This window comes from Phascolarctos cinereus, unplaced genomic scaffold, assembly GCF_003287225.1.
Source record: "Phascolarctos cinereus isolate Bilbo 61053 unplaced genomic scaffold, phaCin_HiC Scaffold_726;HRSCAF=1367, whole genome shotgun sequence".
Taxonomy (NCBI): Eukaryota; Metazoa; Chordata; class Mammalia; order Diprotodontia; family Phascolarctidae; genus Phascolarctos; species Phascolarctos cinereus.
The window spans coordinates 166,286,494-166,302,327 of record NW_027556098.1 but is presented as its reverse complement, the minus strand read 5'-3'; the positions used below and the strand labels follow the sequence as shown (position 1 = coordinate 166,302,327).

At 36.7% G+C, this 15,834-nt stretch overlaps 1 protein-coding gene across 5 annotated transcripts in view; it reads left to right on the top strand.

Moving 5' to 3' along the window:
* The window catches only part of QTMAN (queuosine-tRNA mannosyltransferase), a 444,567-nt gene that overhangs the window by 213,702 nt on the left and 215,031 nt on the right, over positions 1-15,834 (top strand). For all 5 annotated transcript variants that reach the window (XM_078146835.1, XM_020984733.2, XM_020984731.2 and 2 more), the window contains one exon: positions 14,621-14,788. In XM_078146835.1, the coding sequence (XP_078002961.1) occupies positions 14,621-14,788 (168 nt within the window). The remainder of the gene's footprint in view (positions 1-14,620; positions 14,789-15,834) is intronic.

The window sequence follows — 15,834 nt, the reverse complement described above, 5'->3', positions numbered from 1 at the left end:
GATGAGCCCTTTGTTTCCAGATGGAATACATTAATTCAGTCAGTTGCATTTACTGAGGGCCTGTTGTTTGCTGAATGTTGTATATGGAAGTAGTGGAGCCATTTTCCCCCTCAGGGAGCATGTAGTCTTTTGCGGAAGATAGAGCTAAAACATATGATAGCTGATGAGAGCTTGTACTAGGTTGGTATCTGTATGAGTGGAGAAAATGGGATTTATATGAGAAAATGAACCATTTTAAACCTATGTTTCCTCATCTGTAAAGTAAGGATAAACTTTAGATTCTCTGTAAAAATGAGCAGTTTTTATTATTCCCTTCGTTACCAAGAAGTGAAATGTTACAATTGTTTTTAATCATAATAACAGTGTTTTAAATTTAACACTAGAAGGGACCTTAGAAACCATCAAGTCCCAAACCCTCCTTTTATAAAGGAAGACACTGAGGCATAGGGTTATTTGCTCAGGGTCTCGTAATTCATAAGTATCTGAGGCATTATTCATGCTTGGGAGTTTCTGACTCTAAATTTATATCCATCAGTTGGAGACAACTGGTAGAGCAGTAGATTATAGCACTAGGCCTGAAATCAGGAAGACCTGAGTTCAAATGTGGTCTCGGACACTGACTAGTTGTGTGACTCTGGGTAAATCACTTGACCTCTGCCTTAGTTTCTTCAACTTTAAGATGGACTGGGTGGCACTGTGATCAGATCATTGGTTTTAGAATGAAGAAGACTCATCTTCCTGAGTTCAAATCTGGCCTCAGACACTTATTAGCTGTGTGACCCTGGGCAAGTCACTTAACCCTGTTTACCTCAGTTCCTTATCTGCAAAATGAACTGGAGAAGGAAATGGCCAGTCACTCCAGTATCTGTGCCAGGAAAAGTCCAAATGGCGTCGTGAAGAGTTAGATACAACTGAAACCAAGAACGACAAAAATGGGGATAGTAATAGCACCTACCTCTCAGGGTTGTTTTGAAGATCAAATAAGATGATATTTGTAAAAGCACTTAGCCGAGTGCCCGGTATACAGCAGGCGCTACATAAATGCTGATTCCTTTCCCTTGCCCTCTGCCATCAGTTAAACCCTGTCAGTTCTTCCTTCACAGTGCCTTTCACATTTAAATGATCATGGGCCTACATCAGGAGGATGCTTCAGAGGTTATCTAGTCCCAACTACCTCATTTTACAGTTGAGAATACAGATTTCCAGAAAAGATAAGTTAGTGACTTACCCAAGGTCACAAATATAGTAAGTGGCAGTCGCAGGTTTTGAACACAGATTCTCAAACTCTGTTCCACGTTCAATCTTTCATTTCCATTTCTACTGTCAACCCCTAAGTTTTAGGCCTTTCTTTGTCTCAGGTAGCAGCCTCCCTGCCTCTGATCTTTCTTCCCACTAATCCTTTCTGAATATTGCTTTAAGATAGATTTTCCTAAAGTACTATTTTCTCTGGGATGATGGTGGAAAAAATCCTGGGTATAGAGTTAAGAAGGCTTGAATTTATAACCGGACTCAGATGCTGAGAAGCTGCTGGACCACGGGTTAGATCATGAGATCATATTTAGAGCTAAAAGGGGCCTGAGAGCAGCTAGGCCAACTTTCTCATTTTACAGATGAAGAAACTGAGGCCCTAGGGAGTAGAGTGGAGATTTGTATCCAGGCCCCTTGACTTTGCCTCCTGCATTCTTTCCCCCACTTTTACCCTAATATATAAAATGAGGATAATAATACTTTCTTTATCTCTCTTGTAGCATTGTTTTTTTGGGGAAAAAAAACACTTTGCATGTCTTAAAGTTTTCTATAAATAGGAGCTATTTAAGATACCTACTAAAATACCCTCAATGACACGCTAAATCTGTCCTGATCTCAGCATTATAGATTCTCCAGAATTTCCATATAATTTGTCCATATCTTATCTCCAGTTATTCACCTCCTTAAACCTTACATTATAGCCTTTGTTGTTGTCAGTCTTTTCAGTTGTGTCTCGCTCTTTGTGACCCTGTTTGGTATTTTCTTGGCAAAGATACTGGAGTGGCTTGCCATTTCCTTCTCCAGCTCATTTTATAGATGAGGAACTGAGGCAAACAGGGTTAGGTGATGTGCCCAGGGTCACACAGCTAGTAGGTGTGTCTGAGGCTGGATTTGAACTCATGAACATGAGTCTCCCTGATTCCAAGCTCAGTGTTCTCTATCCAGGGCACCACCTAGCTACCACATTATAGCCCCAACAGTCTATTTAGAGGTCTTAGAGGATACTTTGTATTTCCCTCTGTGCTTTCTTCCTATCAGTTAATCTGCAAACACTTATTAACATCAGCTGTGTACTAGGCACACTGTGCCAGGTGCTGAGGATACAAATACAAAAAAAGAAAAGATAAAGAAAGAAGGAAAAAGAAAAGAAAAAAACCTTACTTTAAAGGGGCTTACATTCTATCAAGAAAGATAACATATATGCATATCTACTTGGCTACACAGTGTGGTGGTATAGTGGATAGAGTATTGTGGCTAAAGTAAAAAGATTTGAGTTCAGATGTGATACTTACTGGCTGTGTGATCCTAGGCAAATCATTTAACCTCTGTTTCCCTCACTTTCCTCGACTGTAAAATGGAGATGATAACTGATAAAATGGGGAGCACTTATCTCTCAGGGTTGTTATGAGAATCAAATGAGATACTATTTGTAAAGCACTTAGCACCATGCTTGGCATAGAGTAGATACTTAACAAATGCTTATTCCATCTCTTCTTCCCCATATCAGCATATACAAAATAAATATGTTAGAGATAGAGGGCACTAATTAACAGTTGGAATTCAGCTCTGTTTAGTGTAAAAGGTGTCACTTAGGCTACATCTTTCAAAAACAGAAAGATTTTATGAAATGGAGATGAAGGACTGCATTCTAGGCATAGAAAATGGCCTGTAGAAAGGCATAGAATTGGGAGAATTGTTGAATACATGCTGTCCATTTTTGCTGAAATTTAAAGTGCTGGCAGGGTAGTAACATATAAGTTTAGAAAGATAAATTGGGGCCGGGTTGAAAAAGGCTCTAAAAACTAAGTAGAGGAATTTATATTTTATCGTAGAGGCAATAGGAACCCATTACAGTTTATTGAATAAGGGCTGAAATGATCAGCTCTTCCTGTCAGGAAAATCACTTTGGCAGCTGTGTGAAGGATAGATTGGAGCAGGGAGAGACTAGAGGCAGGAAGACCAATTAGGAGGTTATTATAATTTAGATAGGAGGTGAGGAGGGTCTTAACTGAGGTATTTGAGCCATTTGGTAGATAAAAGGGTCAAATGTGAAAATGGTGTAGAGGTAGAAATAGTAAGATTCATTAATTGATTGTACATGTTTAGTTATTGAAGGTAACGAGGTTATAAACTTGGATGATTGGAAGACTGTTGCCTTTGATGTGACAGAAATAGGGATGTTAGGAAAGTGGGTGGATTTTGTTGAAAAGATGATTTCTCCTTTGGACTGATGAGTTTGAGATGACTTTGGATCATCCACTTTGAACTGTTCAACAGGTATTCTGAGTTGCCAGAATGAAGGGAAGATTCTGAGGTTGAATGTAAAGTAAATCTGGGAGCCATTTGGGTGGGGATGAAGGCTCAGAAGAGCCATAGTGAGGGGATGTCATGTAGATAATGAGTCAGCAAAGGAGACTGAGGAATGGTCAGACAGATAGGAGAACCAAGAGAGAGATGTCACAAAAGCTAAAGAGAGAGAATCCAAGAGGAGAGGGTGGAAAAAGTGGTTTCTCATTTTAAATGTAATAGAGATGTCAAAAGGATGAGGAATTAGAAAAAAGTTTTAGATTGCTGACCCTGGGCAAGTCACTTAACCCTGTTTGCCTCAGTTCCTCATCTATAAGATGAGCTGGAGAAGGAAATGGCAAACCATTGCAATATCTTTGCCAAGAAAACCCCAAACAGGGTCACAAAGAGTTGAGCCTGATTGAAAACAACAACCACAAAACTTTGGAGAAGTCAATTTCAATTGTCTGATGAGATTAGAAGCCAGATATCAAGGGACTGAAGAGTGAGATGAGTTGAAGTACCATGAATAGAAAGCTTTTTCTAGGAATTTGGGTGAGAATGGGAGGAAAGTTGTAAGAAGAAAGCTTGAAAGGGACAGAAAAGTTTTGTTGTTGTTGCTGTTTTTTGTTCTTTGCTTTTTGGTAGGCCATCAGTATTAAGTAACTTTCCCAGGGTCACACAGCCAGTAAGTGTCAAGTGTCTGAGACCTGATTTAAGCTCAGGTCCTCCTGACTCCAGGGCTGGAGCTCCATCCGCTGTGCCCACCTACCTGCCCCTGGGATGGAAAAATTTTTTAAAGTGATTTGATGATTTCCTACCTAGGATAGCTAGGATATCTTCTCTTTCCTCCACTTATTTAAAGCATCTTCTTCTAAAATGTAAATGACTTCCCTCCTTCTCCAATTATTTTTTTCACATAGTACTCCAACTTGTAGTGATCATTTTTTGTCCTGAAATCTGATAACACTTATTCTATCTTTCGAAGTTTTCCTCAATTGAATTGGTATTTTTCTTATGCTGTTATTTCATGTGATTATAGTGTTTCCTCAATTTCTTTGTAAGTTCTAAGTTCCTTTGTAAGTTCATTATCAATCAGTAGACATTCATTAAGCCCCTACTATATACTAGATACTGTGTATAATGCTGGGGATACAAAAAAAAAAACCCAGAACAAAACAAAAAAAGACAGTCCCTGCCCTTGAGGACCTTGCAATCTCATTCCCTTCCAGTGGGACAATTTTACTGCATCATAACTCTAGTGGTGTTTATACCCTCTTCCTTCCCTCTCTGTCTCTGCCTATGAGAAGGTCATAATTATCCTTCAAGACCCAGCTTAGAGGACTCTATTTTATACCAATATGTACCACTAAACTGACCCAATCAAGCTACTACTTCAATGTTCTGTTCTCTACTGTCAGTGACTAAAGTTGAAAAAAGGCATTGATGTCTGGAAAGTATTTGAAAGAGGGCAGGCAGGATAGTAGTGGGCCATGAGTCCAGGTCATGTTAAGATCATTTGAAGGACCTGGAGATGTTTAGCATTCGGAAGAAAAGACCTGGGTGACATAATAGCTGCTTTTAAGTAATTGAAGTATTGTCCTCTGCGGGTGAAATCATATTTATTCCCTTTGACCCCAGAGGACAAACAAAAATAAAGGATGAAGTTTGCAAAGAGGCAAATTTAGATTTGATTTCAGGAAAAGTACCCCAGTAGTTAAAGCTGTCCAGAACTGGGATGGACTGTCCTCAAGAAGTGGTCTGTTTCTCATCATTGAAGGCCTTCAAATAGATACTGTATCACTACATGTCATATATGTATGTTAAAGTACAGCCCTTTCAGGTAGGGCTTGGATGAGAAGCCTACTGAGGTCCCTATCAACTTTCAAGCTTTGATATACCCCATAAGAATAAGCATAGTGACTAGAACTTTTTTTAATTGATTTTATTATTGACAGAATGTGCAATGAAGAAATATGTACATCATTGCTCAGAGGAACATATTACATTGGTTCCAATAACAATATTCATTGTAATGGAATTTCCTGCCAGATAAAAAGAACTTAAATCTTTATAATTTGATTTATATGTTAACTGTTTTTAAGAAGTTATATAGTCAACTCTTTGCTTTATGTATTATTTGCATGTGGGCTATTTATATACTTCAGTGGCCTTACATTGACACTAAAATAATTTGAGTAATATCTTGAAGAAAAATAGTACTTTTTTTTCAAGAATTGCAAAGGAAGTAGCTTATCTCATTTCATCAATTCTTTTAATGCTTTGAGGTAGGTAGAAGTCAAGAAAAAGTAATTCATTGAAATCTAGAGAAGACAAGTAATTTATCAAAGGCTATTTATTGTCAGTGTCAGAGGCAGGGCAAAGACCCAGATCCCTTACCTTCAGGACTAGTGCTTTTTTCACAAGCCTAGATTTTTGTTAAGAGAAATTACATGCTAAAACAAAAATTTCCTTGAATTCACTGTGCTGTAGATCTTTAGAAATTAGAGACTCCTCTCAGTTTCTGCAAACATCTTTTCTCTTCCACCACACCCAGATGAAGATCTATTTTTTTTGGTGATGTGAATTATTATAGCAAATAAGGAAATATTTTGATATTCAATATTTATAAATGTTTTTGAAAATACAAAACAGTTAAATATGTCAAATATGCCTCAATTAAAATGACAGATATTCTGTTTATACACATGGAGGAGAAACAGTCTTAAACTGTTGCTGTTAAACTAAGCAGAAGACATAGTATTGTTTAGCATAGTAACTTGCACATAGTAGTTACTTTATTGATTAATTGATTTTGGTCATATTAGACAAAAGGCTTATACAGAATATAATTAGGGCTGAGTGAGAATTATTGATCACATGAATAATGACACTAAAATGATCCATGGCTTACTAACTTGACTAAAATCATAGTTAGGGTAGCCACTGAAGCAGGCTTAGTACAATTTTATTTTATTTTTTCCCCAGAATTCTAAATGGCACAACAGTGGTCTGAGTTATTGTGCAGACAAGGGGTCAGAGAATCTGATTTCCAGTCTCAGCTTTGCCATCTGATAGCCTTGGACAAATCACTTAACCCTTCTGAGCCTTATTTAGTTTCCTTATTGGTAAAATGGGGACAATCATACCTATCCTTCATGTCTCAAAGGGTTTTTGAAAGTGTCAGATGAAATAAAGTGTTTTGGAAACAGTAAAGAGCTGTATAAATTTAAGTTACCATCATTATCAGGCAGTTGCTTTCCAGTGGGACAGTCTTACTGCATCATAACTCTAGTGGTGTTTGTAACCTCTTTCCTCCCTCTCCATCTCTGCCTATGAAGGCCATTTCTATCCTTCAGAACCTATCTTTTCCATCCCCTTTTTTCATATCACCATATTTGAAAGTGATCCATCCATCTTCTGAATTCCTATGTGTGTACTCTTGAACATTTTCTTTTTATTGGGAGCTTAAACTTTTCAATGCAGAAGACAAAACAAGAAAGGACTGTGTTAGAAACTATGAGTTTATAATATATAAATATATATATATGTAAACTTTAACAAGATAGTGATGAAATATGTCACATTGTGTCTCCTCTACTTCTTTTATTTTCTTCTAGGTATTCCTCTGACCATACTTTTAATATATTACTTTATATTTAAGTTATCTGTATATATTCATCTCTTCTTTTAGGTAGTAAAGTCCTTGAGGTCAGGAAATGCATCTTACTTGTTTTTATTTCACTCACAGGGACTAACATATTACTTTGAATATAGTAAAGGGCTCAGGAAATTAGCTGAATAACATCTTTGTATTTCCTGACTTTACACACGTTAGTCTTTTCTTTATGATGCAGTAAAAGTTTTAATTTTTTTATTAACACATTATATCTGCCTCATGAATGAATACAGTTAAAAAGCAGACCTAATATTCTGAGCTTTTAGAATGTTGGGAGGATGGGTGTTCTCATTCGTAGCTGTAATATAGCCTCACAAGTCTATTTGTTATTCTTAGGTAAACAATTACAAGTTCATTACATGCTGGGAAATCTTAGGTGATTTTTTTTTTAAGAACTAGTTCTTAGGATACTTGAACTTAAGCAGAAATTCTGGTTGAGATGACATCATGCATTGATTCCTCACAATAGTGATTCTGGGGATGTTTGGATATCCTAGTCCTTGGTTATTTTCTGATACCTATGATACCCTGCCAGAAGGGCCAATAATTCCATTTTTTATATAAGTTTAATTGATTTTTTAAAATAATTTTTCAGAATATCTCCCTTGCCCATACTTCACCCCTATCCCAATATTGAACTTCTTTGTAACAAAGAGAAACAAATAAAATACTAGATATGGTGACCACACCTGACAGTACATACAACCTTCTGCCCTAGTAGTACTCTGCCTTTATGCTTTGTGGAGTGGGGAGGTCTTCGTCATCTCTTCTGTGGGATCATTATGTGTTTTTTAGTTATTCAGTTTGTCCCCTTTTTAGTGATCTTTTCATTTACCTGCTTACATGTCATTCTTTTGGTTTTGTTTGTTTTACTCTGTCTCTGTTCATAGAGATGTTGTCATGTTTCTTTCAATTTATAGTGAGCTTATTTTTTATTACACGGTAATATCCTATTAAGATGGGGCAGCTAGGTGGTGCAGTGCATAGAGTGCTGGGCCTGGAGTTAGGAAGATCTGAGTTAGAATCTAACCTTAGACACTTACTAGCTGTGTGATGTTGGGCAAGTCACTTACACTTGTTTGCCTCAGTTTCCTCGTCTGTAAAATGAGCTGGAGAAGGGAATCGTCCTGCAGTTGGTTGGTTGGTTGGTTGTCCTTCCTTCTCAAAGAGGATCAAAATAACATTACTACGTAGGAGTCAAAGTACAGTGTGTACAACTGTGGCTGATTTGACCAATATGAGCCTGGAAGACTCTACCACAGATGGATCACAGATAGTCCATGTGAACATTTGCAGTGGAGATGTCTCTAAATTTATGCATCTCAAGTTTATTTTGAGCTACTACAATTCTGCTTTGCTTATAAAGTACAGCACCTTCTTTTCGCAGGCACACCATACTAGCTGGGCCTGTGCCAGTATCTTTCATGTCCCCCAATCAATTCCATAATTCTTTAGAGAGATCTTGAGAGTGTCCTTTGTATTGCTTCTTCTGATCTCCATGTGAGTGCTTGCCTCATGTGAGTTCTCCATAAAATGGTATTTTAGGCAAAAAGTACTTTTGGCATTCAAACAACATTGTTAGCCCATCAGGTCTGTACTCTTTGCAGTAGAGTTTGAATGCTTGGCAGTTCAGCTCAAGAAAGGATCTGTTTCTGGTACCTTGTCTTGCCATGTGATCTTCAAAATCTTCCTGAGAAAATTCAAATGGAAGCAATTCAGTTTCCTCTCATGGTGCTGGTAGACTGTCCAGGTTTCACAGGTATATGACTTTGAAGTCAGCGAAATGGCTTTATCTCATTCCCATTTCCCTTTTGTGGACCAACCAGCACCAAATCGAATGTCTATTCTATCATCTTTTGACTTGCTCATAAATTGGATTTAAGTAAGGCAGAGATGCACAAAGTTGGTAGCCTCACTCTCTCTTTCAGAGTTATCCAAGACCAGTAAGTAGCAAGACAAAAGTCAAGATGACTGGTGATAGCTGAGCGTGCGGTAGATGACTATGGCATCTTCAACATCTAACCAAGATCCAAGCATTCCATGGTGTCTGCTTCGACTGCTTTCATGGCCATTGGAACAAATTGTTCCCATCTGGCTATTCCATTGGGGAAGTCTTTACCTGCTTGGATTAGATGTCCCCCCTAACTCACCAACAAGTTTGAGGTCCCTGGTTTAGCCTGTCTGCCAAAATGGTTTACCAGGGTATGGCCACTGTGTGTGGGTGAATCAGGTGGGCATCAAAGGTGGAAAGCCATGAAAAAGGCTCAGCAGCCCTCACCCCGGATATACTAGTTCTCTTTGAACAACCTATACCCCCTACAGCCCACACTACTCCACTCTCTTTGCCAGGAAAACTCTTAATAGGGTAATGAAGAGTTGGACATGACTGAAATGACTAAATAACAATAATATCCTGTTATATTCATATGCTACAGTTTATTCAACCATTCTACAATGTCTGCATAATTTCTAGGTTTTTTGTTTTTGTTTTATTGATACTTACTGTGTTAAATGTGGGGACTACAGAAGAAAGAAAGTAGGTTATATAGTGGTTAGAGCCCTGGGTCTGGAGTCAGGAAGACCTGAGTTCAAATTCAGCCTCAGACATTTAGTAGCTGTATGAACCTGGATAAGTCACTTAGCCTTTGTTTCCCTTAGTTTTCTCATCTGTAAAATGAACATAATAATAGCATCTACCTCACAGGGGCTGTTGTGAGGGTCAGATAAGATCATATTTGTAAAAGCTCTTAAGACAATGCCTGGCACATAGGAGATACTATATAAATGCTAGCTACTGTCATGATATTGATGATGATGATGATGATGATGATGATGATGATGATATACTATATAAATTTTCCTTCTTTTCTCCCTTCCCCTTCCATTTTCCTTATGTGGACCAATCAGGACCAAGGAATGAAAATGAGGCAGCGGGAGGAATTGGGGGTGAATCTTTGACTAGTAAAAAAAGAATCTTAGTTCATCATTTAAAAAAAAAAAAACAAAAATCCAAATCGATTAGTTCCATCGAGATCCATTGGTTAAATGGACTCTTCTCATGTAAGAACTTGTACCTAAGTGGCAAGAAACCGTATGCTTTTGAGACAGTGAAGAATGTACCTCTTTCAGGATATTATACTCAGAGGTAATAAGGTTCACAGCTCCCTTTGAATAATACATTGAGGAAGGGAGAAGGAATACAGCAAAAAAAAAAAATCAAGCTTTCTCAGAATGGGCAGGCAAGAATAGGTTTTTGATTGCAAGGTCAGTTGTCTTTATGGTATATTTAAATAGATTGGCATTAATATATGCCTTTAATATGCATGGGAAGTGGATGTTTCTTCTGTAGCTTTGTACGTATCTCAATGTACACACAGGCATACGGAATGATATTAGCATTCTGGCAGCACATAGCAGTTTTGGTTGGACTACTGTAATAGCAGCTTATATCTACTTTTGGTGAGATGGTAAGCTAATGATGTAGCTGTTAATTTGAATTTAGCAGACATTTTAAATATAGGTTTCTCTTTCAGAGACAAAAGTTGCAATTTAAAGCTCTTTGGTGGTCTAAAAACAGCTTAATTCTCTAGTAGTGTGGTAATAAGTACTAATCCAGCTTATACAGTGATTGTAGTATGTCATGTTTGTGAAAGATCACTTAACTGCTTTCTCTGGGTTTTATGTTAATTTAAAAAAATTAAACATAAAACCTTATAACATCTTTATGCTGAGATAAACTGTTCAATTTGACTTGTGCTCAAGCGGCAGCTGTCAGGAATTAGCATGTTCCTTGTGGTTTTTGCTATCACCTTGTGTCCTTTTCTCCAAGACAGACTGTGGGATGATACAGCTCACCTTGTTAGGATTTATTACTTAATAGTAACCGAGGTAAGATTAATATTGATGTCACAGGCAGTACCTGCCAATATAGTGATGTCATTACTATTATTATAATACGTGGCTCTTTCATCCCCCGCTAATGACTAGTAAGGTGAAATACTATATATGGTATTTTCCTCTGGCCTGCCCTTAGTTCATTATCCGTGGGATCATGTGTCTGAAACTAGAAGAAGAAACCTCAGAAACTATCTAGTCATACTCCTTTTTACAGATGAGATTGAGAAACAAGGAAGGTAAGGACTTCCCCAAGGATACCCAGATAGTAAGAATCAGAAGGACTTAAGCCCAGTTTTGTTGACACCAGAGCCAGTTTTATTTCCATTGTATTTATTTATTTTCATCAATGTCCACATTCCCTTTCATGGGTAGATTTACAATCACTCTTCCTGTCAAGTGTTAACTTAAAATTTCCAAGAAATTTGTTATTGCCAACATTTAACATTTTACCCATAAACAGATGAAAAAGAATGTCTTAGTATGTTTGGAATTAATGTCACCCACACAAAGAAAGGATAATAAAATGGAAAGATGTGGAACTGGTTATCAATAGAGATGGCTTCTGACCTGGCTCTGACATTCGCTAAATGCATGACTTTGGACAAGTCATTTCCCTTCTTTGGCTGCTATTTCTTCATCTGAAAAGTGAGGGGATCATCTGAAACTCCATGGTTTTGTGAAATAATTTGGATACATTTTAAAATGAGTTATTTAAATAGGCTGGATTTTTTCCTTTTGTAAAGGAGCTTTTGCATTTTGGCCTTTATTTGTAGTTACTTTTCCTTCTATGAACTCTAGAAGTATTTAAAGGTTTTATTGCAATCATCCTTAGTGCTTCAAAAATATTCATATTATATTAGGTTGAGTATTTCCTTAATTGATAAAGACAACACCCTTTCTAAGTTTTAATGAAAAGCCTATTGTGGCCAAAAACGTCATCACATAATGGCCAAAATTCTGGAGATGAGCTTCTCTGGACTTAGTTAAACTGGCCATTGGAGCAGAGGTGATAATACCTATCTAGAAAGTCATTAGCCTATCAACAAGCATTTGTTAAATGCTTACTGTGTGCTAGGAACTGTGCTGAGTGCTGAGGACACAAAGAAGGGTAAACATATGGTCCTTTCCTACAAGAAACTTACATCAGAACGAAGGAGACAACATGGGAAAGTTGTACATGCGAAATATAGTCAGTGTAAATGGATGGTAATCTCAAAGAGAAAGCCTTAGGAGTGGAGATACTAGTAAAGGCTTCTTGCAGTAGGTGGCGTTTAACCTGGCATATTCTTGAATCCTTCCCATATTTGTAGGGCCTGCCAGAGATTATGCTTTGCTGGTAATGATATTAATAATTCAATGTCACCTCCGTATCATAGGGGGCACAAGAGTAGAACCATAAAACCTGTGTTTGTGATTTTAAGTGAAACTAACTCTTGAATATCCAAGTTAACAGAATAGTCAAGAATAGCTGATAATAAGAAAAATATTGCTGTGAAACTTCAGAATTAATTGTTGTTGTTTAAAGAGGTTTATATTCCTAATGAGATTTTTTTTTAGGTTAGTGGTAAAATGAGTTCTCATCCCCTGAGTATACGTCATATGATGCTAGAGGAAACATTGGTGGAATTATAGAGGAAAGAACAGCCAGTGATTACAAACTTGTTGCAGGTTATCCACAAAGTATATAATCCAAGCCTACCTAATTAACAGTTGACTGAACTTTTTAAATGTACGTTGTGTGAATTAGATGGCTAGTGAATTTGACAGTAAGACAGAGGGTTTTATTCCCAACCTCCTGTTTTTATCATTCAGTGCATTTTTGGTGAACATATATATAAAATATGGTTGGTGGTTTTGCCCAGGTCTTATGGAATAGGCATTTATATCATCATAAGCACTGGCTTGTGCTGCATTATTGAAAGCCTAAAGAATAATTGGACATGATGATTGCAGTCCTTTCACCCTGAAAGGGAGAACTCATTGATCAAGGTGCACCATTATACTGATTTTTATTATCCTGTTTCTCAGGTGCTGTGTTTTATAAGATGAGCAATTGTCTCCACACTTCATTATCTCTTTTCCACTTTTGGAATATGTATAAAATAGAGCAAAAAAGAAAATGGTATTGTGCAAACCAGTAAAAATTAGTCTGCTATAGTTTTCCCATCTGTTTTTTTTCAAAATGGAGGAAAGAACAAATAATAGTAAGCAAATTGATCTGCTTGGTGTGATAGGCTTGATTTGGAAGAAAAAAACTTTTATTAATTTCTCATCACACAATTCAAAGTATAGATATTATTGTATTTTGGTATCACATAATACTTTGAATCCTCAGAGGTGAAATTTGCATTGCAGCTTTGAATGCCTAGAGTTACTATATGATCCATAATCTTATAAATGAGATAATATATGCAAAGTGCTTTATAAACCTTACAGCTCCAGATAAATGTCAGCTATTATTTATTATTATCTGAAAGCTCACTGTTTCATATCTTATAAATACCTGAAGTTAACCATTTGGCTTGTCAGTATTAGAGAACTTATAGTGTTTGTAATGCTGACAATAATGAAGATATTACTGTATTCTTCACATAGTACATAGTGCATTTAAATGTAAGTAGTCTACAAATTTGTAACAGTGCCATTCCATTGAGATGGTATTATCTAAATGTTTTTTAGCTCCTTTTTTAAAAAAAAAACTTAATACTCTTATCCTCCCTAGTATGTGACATAACCCAGTGTTAGGCACATAGTGGGTACTGAGTACATACTTGTTGAATCATTAATTTATCAGTATGTTGATTATAAACACCAGTAAGGTAACTTGTGTTCATCATCGTTCCACAGGCAAGAAATGTCTCGGCATTTCTTGGACTTGTGCTTTTATAGGAGGAATTTTACACACTGTGCATATGGTGCCATTAGCAGTCCAATAATGGAGAAGAAAATATAAAATAAAACAACCATTGCGGGGTACTTTACAAAAAAAATGGTGAAGAAAATATGCCAAGAGAGAAAGACCACACTCGATAAGTCTACTGCATAAATCAAAAGGGTTTATGTCATAACACGAACATGTGCCATTCTTGCTCATATATTGAATTTCAGTAGTTGGTTGCATAAAAAAGTAAAGTATAATGAAACTGGCAAGCAAAGTATTCCCTAGTCAGCCTTATCTTTGTTCCATTTGTCCTTCAGATACCGCTTTTCTTGCCTTTTTCAATAAAATCCATCTAGCTTTTTTTTTTTGCATCTTTCTGTAACTGAGCTGAGAAGACCAATGAGATTCAGTGCTTTTCTAGTTGAGTTGTTAGCAGCTGCTTTTTAAGAGATCAAAACTTAGAATGCTGCTACATGGTATTAAGGCTTAACTATTGATGTGTCCCTACAGGGGTGATGTTTTTCTTGTGGGATGGGGAGGTGGGGTTGTGGAGAAGGGAAGGGGAAGGGTAAAGAGTGACCCCTTTGAGCATTCTCATATAAAGTAAACACTACTGTCTTGTTTCTCAGGATCCTCTTTGCAAGCTCGGTGCTTAACCTGACTGAACTGACTGCCCTTCGGCCTGACCTTGGCAAATTGAAAAAGGTTCTTTACTTTCATGAGAACCAATTGGTATATCCTGTCCAGAAATGCCAGGAGAGGGATTTCCAGTATGGATATAACCAAATTCTTTCATGGTAGGTGTTGATTACAACACTGTATTGGCTTAATAATTTTATTTTCTTTCTTTCTTTCTTTTTTTGGTATTATTACTTCTTTAGGGATAGTTATCATTTAAATAAACCTGGAGGTAATATAGCACAGCTATCTAGGAATACATCATTGCTGAACATTGGTGCCAAGGTAATAAGTAAATTATTTGAGGCAATGTGGTCTATAAAATAATATTCACTAACACCATTATCACACTACTCCTAAAACGTACATCTGTGTCTTCTAAATATATGTTGAATTTGTTATTAGTCTCTATTGTTTTCATAAACATCAAGATAGAATCACAGGCCTAGAGGGAACCTGGAGCTCTATTATTCTGTGAGCCTTGATTTCATACACATTTTTTTAACAAAGGACAATTAATCAGCATAGATTTACTTTGCTTTTTTCCACTGAAATTGAAAGGAGAAATTTTAGAAGAATAAATAGAAATTAAAGGGTAATGTAGCAGTTTTCTTTGGGTTTTAGGATAGAGGAAAAGGTAAAAATGGCAAATGTATTTTTACTTTTGTTCCCCATCTCCTGTTGTGAATTGGTGCAGTACTAAAATACCATGACATTTTAAAGGTGATGGTCCTTTATTGTTACTTCAATAAAATGTATTTCCTGAAGCTAAGTTAATGAAAGAAGTTAATAACATCTGTATGAAGCAGCTTTGTTATTAGATTATATACAAATATAACTAGAATTATAAAGTTCAATCAATCTGAATTAATTTGCTATACTTTATTCACCTTCATTAACACTTATTGGCCACTTGAGTTCACGGTTCTCAATGTACCAAAAAAAAAAAGGTTTACATATATGTAACATAGCTTAGTAGATACAGACTTTTTATGTGGTAATACTTGAGTTCCACACGCTATGCAGACACTTTCCTGCCATCATTTTTACAGGCTGCTTCAATATGAAGTTGCAGCACTATCAAAATGGAGTAGAGCTGCTATACTTGAAGCATCTCATAAAAAGGAGCAGCCATTTTAAAATTTCACTATAAAATAAAAACGTT